We start from the raw sequence: 16940 nt of genomic DNA on the forward strand, positions 1-16940 counted from the left end.
AGACCTCAGCCCCTCAGCTCCCTGTCTGATTGGCTTAGAACACCGGGGGGACCCCAACACTCTGTCCTGGTTGCTGTAGATTTTTCTAGAAGCTTTTTTAATACCATGATATTCGGCCAGGCGGGTCCTTGGGTTGATATTTTTCTTGCAAGGTACGTGGTGCTGGGGTCTCATGCCAGAATGCTGGCCGTGCCCTCGAGGGCATTTCTGGAGCCCCTCTTTCTTCCCTCCGGTCCTGGGGATGGCCCTGGCTCCCGTGTAGCCTCTCCTGCTGTTTGGCCCCTGCGCTGCAGTGACCTCTCTCCCTGGGGTCTCCGACATGAAAAAGTGAGGAAATGTTCAGAGGTGCAGATTCCTGCCCAGAGTCGCAAAGAGGGGAAGTGGGGAGCTGGAATCCAGACCCAGCTCCGCGTGGTTGGACACCTGTGCTTCCTTCAACGTGCCCTGAGCCTCCCCTCGGAGAACCTTCTTGCCAGGCAAACGCAAAAAACCAGCACCTCTGGGGGCTTCCCTGGTGGCGCAGTGGTTGAGAGTCCGCCTGCCGATGATGTAGGGGACACGGGTTTGTGCCCCGGTCCGGGAAGATCCCACATGCCGCGGAGCGGCTGGGCCCGTGAGCCATGGCTGCTGAGCCTGCGTGACAGGCTCTGCAACGGGAGAGGCCACAACAGTGAGAGGCCCGGGTACCGCAAAAAAAAAAACCCAGCACCTCTGCCTTCCTGGTGTTTGAGTGGCCAAATGATGGGACATACACAGGGCTGTTTCCATTACCCCATTTGTGATGGCGGCCGTGGCTCTGGAAGGCACATTTACAATGTTTGTTTTGGCTGTACCAAGCAGCTTGTGGCGGGATCCTAGTTCCCCGACCAGGGATTGAACCCGCGCCCTCGGCAGTGAAAGCGCCAAGTCCTAACCGCTGGGCCGTCCGGGAAGTCCCGTGGAAGACATATTTTTATCTTCTGGTTGGAAAGTACTCGTGCCTCCAGCTCGGCTGTGGCTGTCCCCTGCCAGACCTTTGATCCTATTCCTGTGTTGCTTGTTAACACCGGAGGACGTCGTACGTCTGTTACTAGAGAAATAATAGTCCCCAAGTCCTCGTCCCGTGCTTGGGCTTTGCTTTTTGCGCCACGGGTTTTGGGAGGCAGGTGGGGTCTGTGAGGGATGGGGTGCATCCCAGGTGTGTCTACGGGGTCCCTGGGCCGTAGCTAAACAGATGAACTTCTGGGCCTTTTACTAAATCAGTTGGTTGTTTGGAGTTGAATATCGTTCTTTCAGAAAAGAACAGGAAAGTAACGTGGCCAAACGTGACATAAAGGAAAGCTCCCAGCTCAGGACTAAATTTGATTCCGATCACTCTAAAGATATGATTAAGTGGTTTTAAGCGGAAGGTCTGAATCTTCTTACGTTGCTTTGAGCGGGTGCCCCTCGCTCCTGAAAGCTGCCCCACATTCATGGTGTCCAGGGAGACGCGAGAGTCACCGCGAGTCCAGCTGAGCCCCTCGGAGCCTCCGGCCACCTCGGGATCGCTGGCTCCTGCCTTTATAAGCGTCCGTAGGGCCCAGGATACAAAGCCCTGTCATTGCAGTGGAAGCATGCCTGTGCTGGACGCCTGCCCGACTCCTTGGTCTGCCTGGGGGCCGGGAAGCCAGGCAGGGACCCTGTCGCTCTCACCTCCCTGCCCCAGCCTCTCTCTTCCCCTCCTTTATTTCCAGGGAGCCGCAGGCCTGCGCCCCCTGCAGACAGTTCACCTCCGATTTCCTGTCTGCTTGGGTTTAACACAATTTTTTAATTTACTTTTGAATGGGGGCTGTCTCTTTGCACTGGATTATATTTAGAAGTGTTGCCTATTTAAAGCCCTTTCTAATCTGGGTCTTTATAAGATTTGTTTCTTTGTCCCTCTAAACCAATTGCGGTAAACTGGGCCATCCCTGGCCCAAATTTAGAAAGACCAGGTGAAGGGGCCAGCGTCTTCCAGGTTCAAGGGCTGTTCTGCAAAGTCTTCCTGGAGAGGGTTCCCAACGTCCTGAGGTTGCAGCTTCCCTGAATGCAGGTGTACGTCGTGCTCTGTGTAAGCCCATCCCCTGCAGCCTCGGAAGGGGCATGCCCTTTAACAGAAAACTATTAAAGCTGATGCTTGCTGTCAAAGTGCCTGTGTGCATCTATATAAAAAAAGCTGGGGGACTTCCCTGGTGGTACAGTGGTTAAGAATCCGCCTGGCAATGCAGGGGACACCGGGTTCAAGCCCTGGTCCGGGAAGATCCCACATGCTGCGGAGCAACTAAGCCCGTGCGCCACAACTGCTGAAGCCCGTGTGCCTAGAGCCCACGCTCCGCAACAAAGAGTAGCCCCCGCTCGCCACAACTAGAGAAAGCCTGCATGTAGCAACAAAGACCCAACACAGCCGAAAAATAATTTAAAAAAAAAGAAAAAAATATTTAAAAAAATGCTGAACACATCATTTGTTAATGTAAAAATACTACTTGATTTTTGTGAATCAAGTGGGTGTGTCTTTTCCAAGTTCAGTGACATAGGACTTAGAAATCTAAAGCATAGATTGTCTGAAAGACAGGTTCTTAAATCCAAATTTGCTTGTAGATTAGACCATCAGAAAAGAAGGTAGAGGTTTAAAGTAGAGACTGCAGTTAAACTTGAATGCAAGAATTGACAGGTTATAGAAAGAGACGTTTTGAAGCAGACGTTTTGCCAGTATTTTACTGTTTGTTTCTGTGTTACTGAAGTAAGAGAAGATGTTTAATTGGTGGTTTCCAAATATTGACGAAACCTGTAGGTTAAGGATATAATTGACGTAAAACATTGTATTAGTTTTTAAGTGTATAACATGATTTGATATATGTATATATTGCAAAATAATTACCAAAGTTTTGTTAACATCCATCACCAAATATAGTTACAAATTGAAAATGTTTTTTAGATTTCATGTATAACTGAGATTGTACAGAATGTGTCTTTCTTTTTTCAACATTTTTTAAAAAATTGAAGTACAGTTAATGTATGATATTGTGTTAGTTTCTGGTGTACAGCAAAGTGATTCAGGAATATATACATATATATATTATAGTTTTCTATATCTGTGAGTCTGTTTCTGTTTCATTAAAAAGCTCATTTGTGTCATATTTTAGATTCCACATTTAAGTGATATCATATGGTATTTGTCTTTCTCTGTCTGACTTATTTCACTTGGTATAATGCCCTCAAGGTCCATCCATGTTGTCACAATGGCAGGATTTTCTGCTTTTCTTCCTAGCTAAATAATATTCCATTGTACTGATATATACCTACCACCTCTTCTTTATCCATTCGTTTGTCCGTGGACACTTAGGTTTCCATATCTTGGCTGTTGTAAATGGTGCTGTTGTGAACATGGGGTGATTTCATTTTCTTCAGATAAAAGCCCAGAAGTGAAATTGTTGGATCATATGGTAGTTCTGTTTTTAATTTTTTTTTTGAGGGACGTCCATACTGTTTTCCACAGTGGCTGCATCAATTTACACTCCCACCAACAGTGCGTAAGGGTTCCCCTTTCTCCGCAACCTCGCCAGCATTTGTTATTTAAGTTATTTTTATTTTGAAAATATATTGTGGTTTCCAAAACAGCTAAAACTACAGCCCACAAAGGTGAATGAGTAGCTGCATTTCTTCTCATTTTTGAAGTCCCATCTTTACCAGATAATATATTACTCTCCTTAGCAAACGAAAACATTTTCTTCGTCAGTTTTCGATTTAAATGATCATTTTACGTCATCAGTGTCTACGTGTATTCACGGTAAGTGTTCCTACCCAGATCGAAAACAAGCTCTTTTGATCTAAATGGTTGAAGTAATAGTTGTGCCGGTTGATCTGCGTTTCTTACGCATCCTGGTGAAATCCCAAGGTGTGTTTAAGGAAAAAGCGTCACGAGTAGCAGGAAGGGAAGGTGCAGGATTGCTGCCGGCTCCCAGCCCAGGAGAAAGCAGGTCAGTCTGGGGCTGAGCTCTCATCGTGGACGGGCCACCGTCTCCCCCGTAATCTCCGTCCTCATTCCTGGGCCTGGAGGAGGTCGTCCACGCTCCCCAGTTGTGCAGATTAGCCTTGGTGTGTTTCGAGGGCCAGCAAAGCAGATGCGACTGGTTCATCTCAAATCCAGGAGAAAGATGGCCGAGTCTTCTGAGAGTTGACCTAACACGGGTTGTCGTCTCCCTGATCAGGCCTGACTCCGATTGGGGTCTGTGGCCTCAGCTGTGTCCGCAGGAGACCACCCACCTTGTAGCACGTGGCGCCTCTCGGCGCCGTTGCCCGTGGCCTCCTTTCCACGCGGACGAACCTGTGGCTTGTCTGGTCTTGTCTCGGCAGTGGCTACATGTCCAGCCAGACGAAGAAGGTGGTCAGCGGCGTCCTCTTCGGCACGGGCCTGTGGGTGGCCCTCATCTTCACCATGCGCTACTCTCTGAAGGTGCTGCTGTCCTACCACGGCTGGATGTTCGCCCAGCACGGCAAGATAAGCCGCGCCACCAAAGTCTGGATGGTAATGATGCGAACTCGCCCCAGGGCACAGCTGGGGTGGGCGTTTCTAACCCGCTCTCTCGAGGTATGCCTGACACCTGCGAAGCCGCAGCTCTGTCACAGCCTGATGTGTTCGGAGATAAGTGTGCACTCGTGACGCCTTCATCACTGCCAAGGCCACAGATTTATCCACTCTCCAGAAGTTTCCTCGGGCCCCGCTTAGGCCTCTTGCCTTTGGCCGTAAGAGCATTTAACATGAGATCTGCCCTCTTAGCAAATTCCGAAGAGTCCAGCACAGGAGTGTTGGTTCCAGGCCCGATGCCTTAGGGTAGGTCTCCAGGACGTACTTATTTCTTGGAACCGAAACCTTGTCCCTTTTAACCATCCCGCAGCCCCGTGTCCCCAGCCCCCGGCAGCCCCCATCCCTCCTTGCTGCTTCCATGGTTCCACGGACCTGTGAGACCACGCAGGATGTGTCCTTCTGTGCCTGGCCCATCCGTCAGCTCCACATCTGGTGTGGGAGGCTTTTCCTTCTGAAAGGAAGGTCCTCGCTGGGCCTTTACCCCTGGGTGACTTTTTTTTTTTAATTAATTTTTGTTGGGGTATAGTTGATTTACAGTGTTGTGTTAGTTTCAGGTGTACAGCACAGTGAGTCAGTTACACATATACGTATGTCCATTATACATATATCCATTCTTTTGTAGACTCTTTCCCGTATAGGTCATCACAGAGTGTTGACTAGAGTTCCCTGTGCTCTACAGTCCCCTTGGTGACTTGAGCGTTGCCCTGTAAGTGCCAGACAGCTCTGATTCAGCGTGCCTCCTTGTTTGGGCCAGACGCTCTTTTTCTCTAACGGTCTTAGTGGGTTCTGAACATCTGGTATTAATGTCTGCTGGGTTTCTCATTCATGTCACCCATCAAATAAACGTACCATCCGTCCGCTTCTTTGTAGCTTTTCTAACCTTAGCCGACCAGTTGACCGGGACTCGCTGACTCACCCTTAGCTTCTAGTACCTTCCATCAGCTCACCTCAGCCCTTAGTCCGCCTGTCACTTACCGGCCATGTGCGTGGAGGTTTGTCCCGTGATGGGTTCATCGGTGGCTGAATGCTATCCCCTGGGGCTCCTCGTGAAAGGAGCAGGCACCCTTGTGCCCAAGCCCACCGTACACCCTGGGCTTCACTCTTCCCGAACCGACTTCCTGCTGTTGCTTGGATGTAAGATTTCTGATTTCCAGAGAAGTAGAATTCAACTCCCAGGAGAGATTCTGAGATGGTTTCCACACTTTACAGAGCAAGGTAAACGACCTTCCCCAGGGTGGCCTTCATGGCTGGTGTCCAGGTGAGTCCCACCTGCTCTTCGACATCAAGAATCACCCCCCTGTCCACACTCGCACTGTGAACCCTAGAAGTTCCTTTGAAGTCTGGTCTGCATGAGATGACCAGTCATCACAGCAATTTAGATCATTCCAGACTAGAGCAGGCAAGTATGTGCCGCCACCAGGCTTGATACTGACCGAAGGGGCTGCACTTGGCTCCAGGCCCCGGGAGCCAATCCCGAAACCGAGGGCCTTGCAGAAGTAGGTGGGTGGAACTTACCCGCCGTGCAGAAGTGCAGTCAGACCCAGTGCCAGGGTGCCCGGGGGACAGCACCGCCTGCACAGGGCAGGACGTCTCAGGCATCTGTCAGACGTAGGGTTTCGTTCACCCTGGGTCTTATTTGGGGTTACTTGTTTGCTGAGGCCTGCAAGTGTAGGGGCAGAAAATGGACTAGAGGAAATGAACCAGCACAGAAAATCAGTCCGCGGTCGGCAAGTTGTATATCCTGGAGAACTGGTTTCGGCTCTCTGACAGAGCTCGTCTTTGAGAATGTACCTTTTTTTTTTTTTTTTTTTAAGGGTATGGTCAAGATCTTTTCAGGCCGCAAACCTATGTTGTACAGCTTCCAGACATCTCTGCCACGCCTGCCGGTCCCAGCCGTCCAGGATACCGTCAACAGGGTAGGTGCGGCTTCACGCGTCCCCAGAACGCCCGCTCTGAAACGTGAAGGTCTGTGACTCGATGGGACTTCCCTGGCGGCCCAGTGGTTAGGCCTCTGTGCTCCCAATGCAGGGGGCACGGGCTGGATCCCTGGTTGGGGAACTAAGATCCCGCGTGCCCCACGGCATAGCTGGGAAAAAAAAAAAAAATCTCATGGCAAACCCAGGGCCGAGCAGCAGTTTTGTGTCCCGTAAGTTTGCTTATGCACGTGGTAGATGCTGTTGGGTGCTGTGAACTGCTACCTGCCTGCTCTTACCTGCAAGGGCCAGAGCAGATCGACATGGGGACCCCGAAAATTCTGAACTGGAGGCCTGGCCTTGACCTGGTGGCGTGACCTTCTCCTTCCCTATCATTCTGGCTCCTTTCCCGTCCTGGTGTCCTGAACACACCAGCCTTTGGTCCTACCCTTGGCTCTCAGGGCCTCCCCACCCCCCATCTCACTGCATCTCATTGGCACCTGTGAAGGTGCTTAGGTGAGAATAGAGCTCTTATTAAGGACCAGATGACGGAGAAAAAAATCCACATTGAAAGTTCCTTGTCGATCAAACCTCGATCTTGTCAGTCTAGAATCCACTTTGATGATTTTTGTGGTGATTCAAGATCTGGGAGCTTGTATGCCAGTAAAGGACAAAAAAGTTTACTTGTTGAGTTATCACTGACCTGAAACATCCTTTGGTATTGGAGTTAGCTACCTTGTGTGAAGACCTGCCTTCTTCTAAGGCACGAGGAAGGAAACCATCTGTTTTAACTAGGCTTATGTTTTTTCCATCAACCCCAGTACCTGGAATCTGTGAAGCCTCTTATGAAGGAAGGAGACTTTACACGGATGACAGCTTTGGCACAAGATTTTGCTGTCAATCTCGGGCCGAGATTGCAGTGGTATTTGAAGCTAAAGTCCTGGTGGGCTACCAATTATGTGAGTATACATACACGCTATTTTTCTTGGTGGAATTTTCTGTAGGAGCATATAATCTGTTCCATGAGCCAGCTAGCTTCCCTGCGCATGGCGGGCGGGAGGAGACGTTGGAGGAGAAGGTGTGACCCAGACACACCCGGTGGGTGGGGCTGCAAGTGGGCAGTGGCTGGAGAAAACCCGCCAGAGGCCACGGTGGGTGGGGCAGGTCACCTTCGAGTTTGATCCTGCGCTGGTTACATGGGCATGTTGAGTTTGTAAACATTTTCACACGTACGCTTAGGTTCTTAGATGCGCACTGCTCTGTATGTGTATGTACTTTACAAAGCGAGGGAATCGGGATCCTTGGGTCCTGGAGGTTGTGGATGTGGTTGGGACGAGGTTGCTGGCCTTCTAGGGGACATCGGGAGGACAGCACACGTGGACCCTGTGTGGCTCTGAAAGGGAACCGAGCACGGCTGAGTCAGTGGCTGCCTTGGGGAGTCTTGGCGGCAGAAGGCGAGAAGCAGTCTGTGGGGCGGTTTGGGGTGTTGTTGATGGTCAAGAACTGTTAGCAGTCCGACATTTATTCCTTCTTTTCCGTTTGGTCTTTTTTGTTTTAACTCTCTATAAAATGAAGGTGATCTACCTTCTAGCTATGTCTTGACTCAAATAAAACCACTTTCCAGTTCCTTCCCACTGTTCTGCATTCCATCTAGTTAGGGCTGTCTTGGCCCCCAAGAGAGGGAGAAATGATGTCAAACATACATGACAAAGCACGAAATGCACCCTCCCCGAGCCCCCCGCACCCCGCCTCCGCCCTGGGCAGCCTGGTTAAGCCTGTTGGTTGGTCTCTCCTGTGTGCACCTGACAGGTGAGTGACTGGTGGGAGGAGTACATCTACCTCCGAGGACGAGGGCCACTGATGGTGAACAGCAATTACTACGCGATGGTGAGTCCCGAGCGGTGTCTGATGGAGACGATGCACCAGGGTGGCCTCTTCCCGGCCCTGTGGGCTGCCTGGGGACACTGTGGGTTTCCCCGTGCTCCTCTGGCCCTGCCGTCCCCGTCCGAGGCCTCACGCCCCTAGCAGGGAGCCCAGGACCTGCTTTGCACACTGGAGAGCCCTGTGGATGTCCTTTTGGAATTGCCAGGTAGCTCAAGGCACCCACCAATCTGCTGCAGAGAAATTCGGATCGCACAGGTCCTCTCTTGGCGACTGACTTTCCTCGTGGCAGCGAACCTCTCCCTCTTTTCCTTCCCTCTGTTTTCCTGACGGAGCCTGCGTGGCGGTGAACGATCACATCCCTGCCCACCCCGAAAAGCTCAGGGTCTGTGGGGCGACTGAGAGTTTGTCCACACGCTGAGCTTTGTTCTCCTGGGCCCTGGGACGCCAGGGGTGCTGCACTGAGTGTCGTTTTCACATCTCCTCAGTCTTTCTTGCCTTTTAAGACATAGATGGTCTGCAGAGCACACCCTGTTATTTTGTTAGAAGCACCTCATTGGGGTCTAATAACTGGCCTTAAATAACTGGTGAATCTGTCTTTCCCTTTCTTTCTGCTCTTTGCTTCCTTTGAGTTTTTCCACCTTCTTCTGTCCGTTTGCTTTTTCTGTTTTTCTCCTTTAAAATTTCTACTGTTAAAAAAAAATTTTTTTTCCATTGGAAACAATCGCAAACTTAGAGAAAAATTGTTGGTGTGGCCCAGAAGACTACTGTTTGAGAGTGAGCTGTCCACCTGGTGCCCTTTCGTTCTTGAAGACTTTGGTGTCTATTTCCCACGTAATCAGGGGCAGCCCTGCACATAGGTTCTCTCAGAATATAGTTGAGACAAGCATCCCTTGGACTTGAAAAATGTAGACACTTAGAAATGTGTCCCCAGATTTAGAAAGTTGCAAGCACTGCTCTGTATAAAAGGTTGTTTTAACCTTTGGTTCCTTCTCATTCAGAAAACTTCCTAATTATCTTATTGCTCCTTTTAATTTCTGCTTTCCTTTTTATGCATCTATGAGGATAATTGGGGTGAAGCGCTGTTATCTTTTATTTTTTTTAAGGCTTGAGTTATATTTATTTACAATTCACTTTTAAAATATACTGTTACCTTTCCTAGCCCAAGAATTATTTGGGGGCGTGAACACAATAAAACTGAAAAAGTGTAGAAAATGAAAATGATCTCTTTTCCAGCAGAGCAGATGTCATTAACACATGTATAGAAATATTTTAACTGTGTGTTGAAGTTCGCCTGTCTTTTCCTATGCACATTCTCCCTGCTGTCGTGTGTTTTCTTGTATCAGGATTTGCTGTACATCACGCCAACTCACATTCAGGCAGCGAGAGCAGGCAACGGTATCCATGCCATCCTGCTTTACAGACGCAAACTGGACCGGGAGGAAATCAAACCGGTACGGAAACAAACTGCTTTTTAAACAATTCTTTTCGAGCAGCTTTATCAAGGTGTAACTGACGTACTGCACACGTTTGAAGCGTCCGCTTTGATAAGTTCTGATACACTGATGTGTATCTCTGTACTCGTGAAACCATCGCCATAGTCTCAGTTAGTGAACCGCCCCCAAGAGTTCGCTGGTGTCCCTTTCCACCGCCCCCCACCATCGCCCTGACCTGCTTTCTGTCACTGTAGGTTAGCTTTGCACCTTCTAAAACTTGTGAATGGAATTTGACAACATGCATTTTTTTTTTTTTTGGTCTAGCCTCTTTCACTCAGCATAATTACTTTGAGATTTAATTCTCCTCTGTATCCTAAATGGATATATGTTTGATGTATTTTAGTTCTGCAGTCTGTCCTACGAAGAAACCCTCACTTGCTTGTGAAGGAAATAATGTAGCTGTCTAGCTACTCACGAGAAGGCATTTTTTCCTTCTTTTTCCTTTTTTAAAATTTTTATTAGAGTATAGTTGTTGTGGTAGTTTCAGGTGTACAGCAAATTGAATCAGTTATGCATATACATATATCCACTCTTTTTTAGCTTCTTTTCCCATGTAGGCCATTACAGTGTTGAGTAGAGTTCCCTGTGCTATACAGCAGGTCCTTATTAGTTATCTATTTATATATAGTAGTGTGTATATGTCAATCCCAATCTCCCAATTTATCCCTCCCCCCCGCCGGCATTTTTTTTTTTCTTAAATACCCCTTTGGTTTAAGTGTCAGTTTATAAATGACCCATTAGGGTGTGTTATTTGGGAATAAGAAGCAGGATGTTGTACGTTGGCCTGGTTCTGCAGACTCCAGGGCAGCACGGTGTCCCAGGGAGCCCCCATTCTTTATAGTGTTTGGAAAAGATGAAGTCCAGCCACGCTGTGTGCACAGAAAAGAAATCCAGCATTTAACTGTGTGGACTGGGTCTGCTCCTCGGATTTTTGTTTGAAACTTGCTTCTATTACAGATTTTTCTTTTGGGATCTACAGTTCCGCTCTGCTCCGCCCAGTGGGAGCGAATGTTTAATACTTCTCGGATCCCAGGAGAGGAAACAGGTGCGTGACCTGCTCGGGGTTCCTTTGGGAATCAGAACGTTCCATCCTTATGCTCAGGAGTTGTTGGAGGAGATGACACTGACGAGTGCTGACCTTCCAAGATTTCAGAGATTTCAGGCTCGTCAACCTTCCTTCTGTTGAATTTCCTTTGTCTTTCTGAGGCCTGGACAGTTGACTGATTTTCAGACCTCAGTTTCTCTTCGGTTGAAGGCTGTCTTATGGTGGAGTTTTTTCTGGGTTGGGTTAGGAATATTCCTGTTTCTTCATCTGGATCTTTCAGGGGCGTTTTGCTCTGGCCCCCATGCAGGGCTTATGGTGGAAAGCGCCCTGGATCGTGCTCAGGGAAACCAGATTTGTGGTTCAGCAGCTCACTTCCGGCAGCCTGACCTGGGACACATGACCCGCCTCCTTTCCCACTGCCCAGCATAGGGGGGCCACATCTGTCCCAGCCGGCACACCCTCAAGAATGTAAGGGAGAGCAGTGGCGCCCCCTGGGTCTGTCCCAGGCCCGCCAGGGCTGAGGCTTAGCGAGGGTTGCGTCCTTTGCTCCAGGGGACACGTCCGGTGAGCGGCCGAGCAGAGCTTAGCACTCAGGCCTGTCTGATCCCAGAGCTCTCGATCGGGTGCTCTACCAAGTCCTCTGTGGACCTTCGGGAAGTGGACGCGTGAGCTGAGCGGAGTGATGCGGGCAGAAGAATTGGTGCTGTCACCAATTCAGTCCTCCCCTCCCCTAACCGGGTGCCTCTGGATTCCGTCTCCCCCACCCCCTCCCCAGACACCCTCCAGCACCTCAGGGACACCAGGCACATCGTCGTGTTCCACAAAGGCCGCTACTTCAAGGTCTGGCTGTACCACGACGGCCGGCTGTTGAAGCCCCGCGAGATCGAGCAGCAGATGCAGAGGATCCTGGATGACCCGTCGGAGCCCCAGGCTGGCGAGGCGAAGCTGGCGGCCCTCACGGCGGGAGACAGGTGTGCAGCCCCTCTGTGATGCCGTTGTGTCTGGGGGCCGTCGGGGGCGGGTGCCCCAAGTGCTGTCCTCACCCAGGGTCCCATCTGGCGGGGAGGTGTGTCCACTACCTGCGGTGCTTGGCTTGGCTCTGTCCCCTGGGAGCGGGCTCTGCCCCCACCCTCAGGTCCCCTTGGGCATCTCTGTGGGACAGGCAGGCGTGCATGTGCACGGGTCCCAGGGCACGTGACACGAGGAAGGAGGTAGGCGTCTTCCCCGGGCTGCGGCATGTTTAATCTAGAAACAGACATGTTTAACCAGGGCCTCTGGGTTAGGGTTAACTTCCTGCCTCGTCTGAAGCCTGAGGACCTGGCTTGCGCAGCCTCGGCTCTGATCCCTTTGGGGCTGGATAAGTCTGTTTTAGGTGGCGGAGGGGAGCCCTGTGCTGTGCACCGTAGGGCGCTAAGCAGCATCCTTGGCCCCTCCCACCGGATGCCAGTAGCAGCCCCCAGCGTGGCAAGCAGATCTGTCTTCAGGCTTTGCCAGGGCCGCTGGGGGCAGTGTGGTCCCTGGCTGAGGACCCCTGAGGTCAGCAGTGTGGCCACCGTTAGGGCAGCACCGGGAATGCGGCGATGAGTGACCGACCTGTGGAGAAGAGGAAGATGCCCGGGCGAGGGCACACAGAGGCTGGCAGTGAGCCGTGGGGACCGACAGGCCGCAGAGGCGTCCGGGGAGCAGATGCTGGGAGCCGTGGAGTGGGTCGGGGCGCCGGAACTCCGGGTGGGATGGGTCCCGTGTGCCCGGCTGTACTTGGGCTTGATTCTGTGATGGGCTGCTGTTAAAGGGACCGTGTTAGGCTGGCGTGACCTGAGCAGACTTGGGCGATCGTTCTGGTCCAGGGGCTCCTGGAAGCAAGATCCTCGCCGCTTGAGGACCAGAAACAGGCAGTGTGAGTAGGAAGGGAGGCTCAGTCCGAGAAGCTGGAGTGGTTGGCCATCTCTGGGGGGCAGAGACTCAGCTGGAACAGAGGGGCCGTGTGTCCTGGGGAATGAGCCCTGGGTCCCCAGTGCTGATTGAGTGTCATTGGGGCACCCAGTTGGGCAGAGGTGGGGCGTGGCGGGATGCAGGCTCAGTGACCTCCACCCTGATGCCCCCGCCATGGGGCATCGCCCGTCTCATCTGCCTGAGCGCCGACGCTGTCCCCAGGCACTGGGGAGAGCGGTTGAGGCTGAGCCTGTGATGGGACCCATTGTGTTTATGGCCGTTTTGGCCCCATGGGCGGCCTCAGCTGAGCACTCGGTGCGCGGGGAGAAGAGGGTGGGAGACAGAGGCCAAGTGGGCCTGACGTGGAAGGGTGGGCGGGGGCCTGAGTGGGGGGGCCCAGGAGCCGTTCGGGGAAGCCACGGCTGGGGTGGCTCTCAAGAAGCGGGCGTCCCGTTAGCACTGTGTACCCCACTGTGTAGGGCGGGACGGAAAGGGATCCCTGAATTCCGCTCCCGGGGCGCCCCTTATCACAGGGGTGTCGTGCGGTGTTTGTAGCATGGATGTGTGCACCTGGGGCAGGCTGGCCTGGGTAGGAACCCAACCTGCCACGAAGGAGCTGTGACTTCACCTCTGTGCCTCAGTTTCTTCATCTGAAAAATGGGACAGTGGTGTCGGGGCCCGTGAGCTCGTCCCAGCACCAGGGAAGTGCTCTTGGCCCTCACTGTGGCTTCCGTGGGGTGGTTCCGTGGATGGGGGCTGGGCGCGGGGCTGGGAAGGATGTGAGGGGGGCCCTGCCTGCCTGTGGGTCCGCTGCCCTGGACGGCGGAGCTTGGGGCCCGTCTGGATTCTTGTCCTTCACTCGGCATTTACGGACGAGGTTCCATGCCTGCGACTGCCCTGGAGCAGGTACGAGGAGAAGGCGAGGCCCCTGCCCACAAACAAAGCAGCCCAGCCGGCAGGCAGGTGGGGGACTGCAGATGCAGGAAGTCGCAAACGTGTAGTTTTCCTTAAACCCCTACAACACGGGAAACTGAAAAACGTTGTCGTTTCAAACATCCCACCTAAAGAGATGTCACCAAACTGCTGCAGGTTTTTTTATATGTTTCTTTTTCATTTACTTCTTTTCATTTTTGGCTGCGATGGGTCTTCGTTGCTGCGCAAGGACTTTCTCTAGTTGCGGCGAGCGGGGGCTGCTCTTTGTTGCGGTGCGCGGGCTCTAGGCGCACGGGCTTCTGTAGTTGTGGCACGCGGGCTTCAGTAGTTGCGGCTCATGGGCTCAGTAGTTGTGGCACATGGGCCCTAGAGCGCAGGCTCAGTAGTTGTGGCGCACGGGCTTAGTTGCTCCGTGGCATGGGGGATCGTCCCAGACCAGGGCTCGAACCCGTGTCCCCTGCGTTGGCAGGTGGATTCTTAACCACTGTGCCACCAGGGAAGTCCCTGCTGCAGGTTTAATTGTATTTAATCCTCACTACAGAGTCCCCTGGGCCAGGTGTCGCCAGGCCTATTTTGGACATGGGAAGAACAAGCAGTCTCTGGATGCAGTGGAAAAAGCCGCGTTCTTCGTGACATTGGACGAAACAGAACAAGGGTATAGGGAGGAAGACCCGGTTACGTCGATGGATAGCTACGCCAAGTCTCTGCTGCACGGCAGGTGTTTCGACAGGTATCATGCTTACCTTCTGAAACACAGTGGTTTGCCTGTGGACTTGGAAGAAATGTTACACGTGGCTGACACCCAGCCGCAAGTATGTATCTGCGCTCTTAAGGAATAAGGCTAGCGTGAAAATATGACTGGTAACTCTCTTCTTTCCACCAAAACTGTTAAACACACACAGCTTAAGCAGCAGCTTTGAGGTCCTTCCCCTCTCTGTGCACGACACCTCCACTTGGAGTTGCTCGTGAGGAGTGGCTATGGGTCACCTGGAACCAGGTGGGGGAAGGTGGTACCCGGGGTCTGACCTGGATGTCGGCTCTGGCTTTGCTCACCGAGCGTGCGATTGTGGTGAGGCTCTTCCACCTCCTGGAGGCTCCTTTGCCTTGTCTGTAAAGTGAGGTCCTGCCTGCCTGTCAGGTTGGGGGTGAGGATTGGCTGGGGTGGGGGAGGGGTGCGGCAGGCACAGTTGGTCTTCCGTATCCGCAGGTTCAGCTAACTACAGACGGTGGACCGTTGTTTAAGAGCCTCGGTTGTGGAGCCTGCGGATACGAAGGGCCAACTGTGTGGGGCTGGAGCATCCTCAGGTTTTTGGTATCGGCAGCAGGTCCTATGACCAACCCCCCGGCAGATACTGAGGGACGACTTTGCAGCCTCCTACTTCTCCGCAGTTGCCTTGTGCATCCTTTTTTGTTACAATGATAACGCCCTGTTCTCCTGCTCTCCAGTACCTGAATGCATATCTCTGCGTCGGGAGCAGGGGAGAAATGAACGACTTAGCGTCTTATGTGCTTTTCTTGTCACCTGCGGAGACCCGTTCACCCCTGCGGGTGCCAAGTCAGCGAGCCCATCCAGAGGAAAACAAATACATCGTTTGGGTTTATTTTTGTCTTTGTAAACATGTAAGTTACATAAACATTTTTGTTTCGTGTAGGTGGTTTGATAAATCGATCACATTTGTCATCTTCAAAAACGGCAAGATGGGCATAAATGCGGAGCACTCCTGGGCCGACGCCCCCATCATTGGTCACCTTTGGGAGGTGAGTGTCTGCAGGTTTAACCTGAGTGTGGAAATTGCTGTTGGAATTTCTGAATTTTTAACTTCATAGTATCTGTCTGGTCATAATAAGTGTTTTCAGCAGGTGTCGGCACTGAATGTAAAGTTAAAACAGTAACGGAAGTCATTCCTGTCTTCATTTCCTACGGCTGAGGTTCCTTAAATGGAAACATTTAATGTCATGTCGTGATGGAGCTAAAATACTGAGATGGCCTCGGCTCCAACGCAGTGACATCAGGGTGGAACTGAAGCTCAGTTATTTTGAAATAAACCACCCCTTCTTTGCTGTGTTTTCTAGATTTTCCTATCTGCCAAGCGTTAGGCCAAATAAAGGCAAGGATATTAAAAATCTTGCTTTATAAAAATGCAGCGTGCCTTTTACCACTTCACTTAATTCTTAGAATTACCAAGTTCTAAGAAAACCCACCAAATCCTTGTCATCCTGTCCCTCCACCTAATATTTTATTTTTATTCTTTTGGCTGTGCCGTGCGGCATGTGGGATCTTAGTTCCCTGACCAGGGATCGAACGCTTGCCCCCTGCAGTGGAAGCGTGGAGTCTTAACCACTGGACCACGAGGGAAGTCCCCCACCTAACATTTTAAAATACAGTGCGGGGCTTCCCTGGTGGCGCAGTGGTTGGGAGTGCGCCTGCCGATGCAGGGGACACGGATTCGTGCCCCGGTCTGGGAGGATCCTGCATGCCGCGGGGCGGCTGGGCCCGTGAGCCATGGCTGCTGAGCCTGCGCGTCCGGAGCCTGTGCTCTGCAACGGGAGAGGCCACAACAGTGAGAGGCCCGAGTACCGCAAAAAAAAATAAAATAAAATAAAATACAGTGCATATTGGCCCTGCCACTTTTAAACTGTTTTAAAATTCATTTGTCTCTGAGCTGTTTGACCTGTGTCATGTTTGGCATGAAAAGCTGAGTGAAGGTTTTGTCTTCTGAATTCGCCTGTCAGGTTCTTTTGTAAGGAAATTGCTGAATTCTAGGCCTGTCAACAGTGGACATGACAGAGAAAGACAAGTACTATACGATATCATTTATATGTGGAATCTAAAAAATAATACACATGAATCTGTATACAAAACAGAAACAGAGAATTCCCTGGCGGTCCAGTGGTTAGGACTCTGTGCTCTCACTGCTGAGGGCCCAGGTTCAGTTCCTGGTCAGGGAACCCGAACAAACTTTTTGGCCAATCCAATAGATAAACAACAAGGATTTACTGTATAACACAGAGAACTATATTCAATATCTTGAAATAACCTATAATCTGAAAATATATACATAAGATGGAATCATTTTGCTGTACACCTGAAACTGACATAATATTGGAAATCAACTATACTTCAACTAAAAAAAAAAAAAACAGGGGACTTCCCTGGT

The 16940-nt window shown here is 51.2% G+C and overlaps 1 protein-coding gene across 4 annotated transcripts in view; it reads left to right on the forward strand.

Moving 5' to 3' along the window:
• CPT1A (carnitine palmitoyltransferase 1A) overlaps positions 1–16940 on the forward strand; it is a 63739-nt gene that overhangs the window by 20209 nt on the left and 26590 nt on the right. For 3 of the 4 annotated variants that reach the window (XM_060158311.1, XM_060158310.1, XM_060158312.1), the window contains exons 4-12: positions 4351–4522; positions 6397–6498; positions 7317–7454; positions 8305–8382; positions 9723–9830; positions 10830–10917; positions 11693–11888; positions 14324–14512; positions 15435–15540. In XM_060158311.1, coding sequence (XP_060014294.1) covers positions 4351–4522; positions 6397–6498; positions 7317–7454; positions 8305–8382; positions 9723–9830; positions 10830–10917; positions 11693–11888; positions 14324–14512; positions 15435–15540 — 1177 coding nt within the window. The remainder of the gene's footprint in view (positions 1–4350; positions 4523–6396; positions 6499–7316; positions 7455–8304; positions 8383–9722; positions 9831–10829; positions 10918–11692; positions 11889–14323; positions 14513–15434; positions 15541–16940) is intronic. The other variant, XM_060158313.1, reaches the window with a different exon arrangement.

This window comes from Lagenorhynchus albirostris, chromosome 9, assembly GCF_949774975.1.
Source record: "Lagenorhynchus albirostris chromosome 9, mLagAlb1.1, whole genome shotgun sequence".
Lineage (NCBI taxonomy): Eukaryota > Metazoa > Chordata > Mammalia > Artiodactyla > Delphinidae > Lagenorhynchus > Lagenorhynchus albirostris.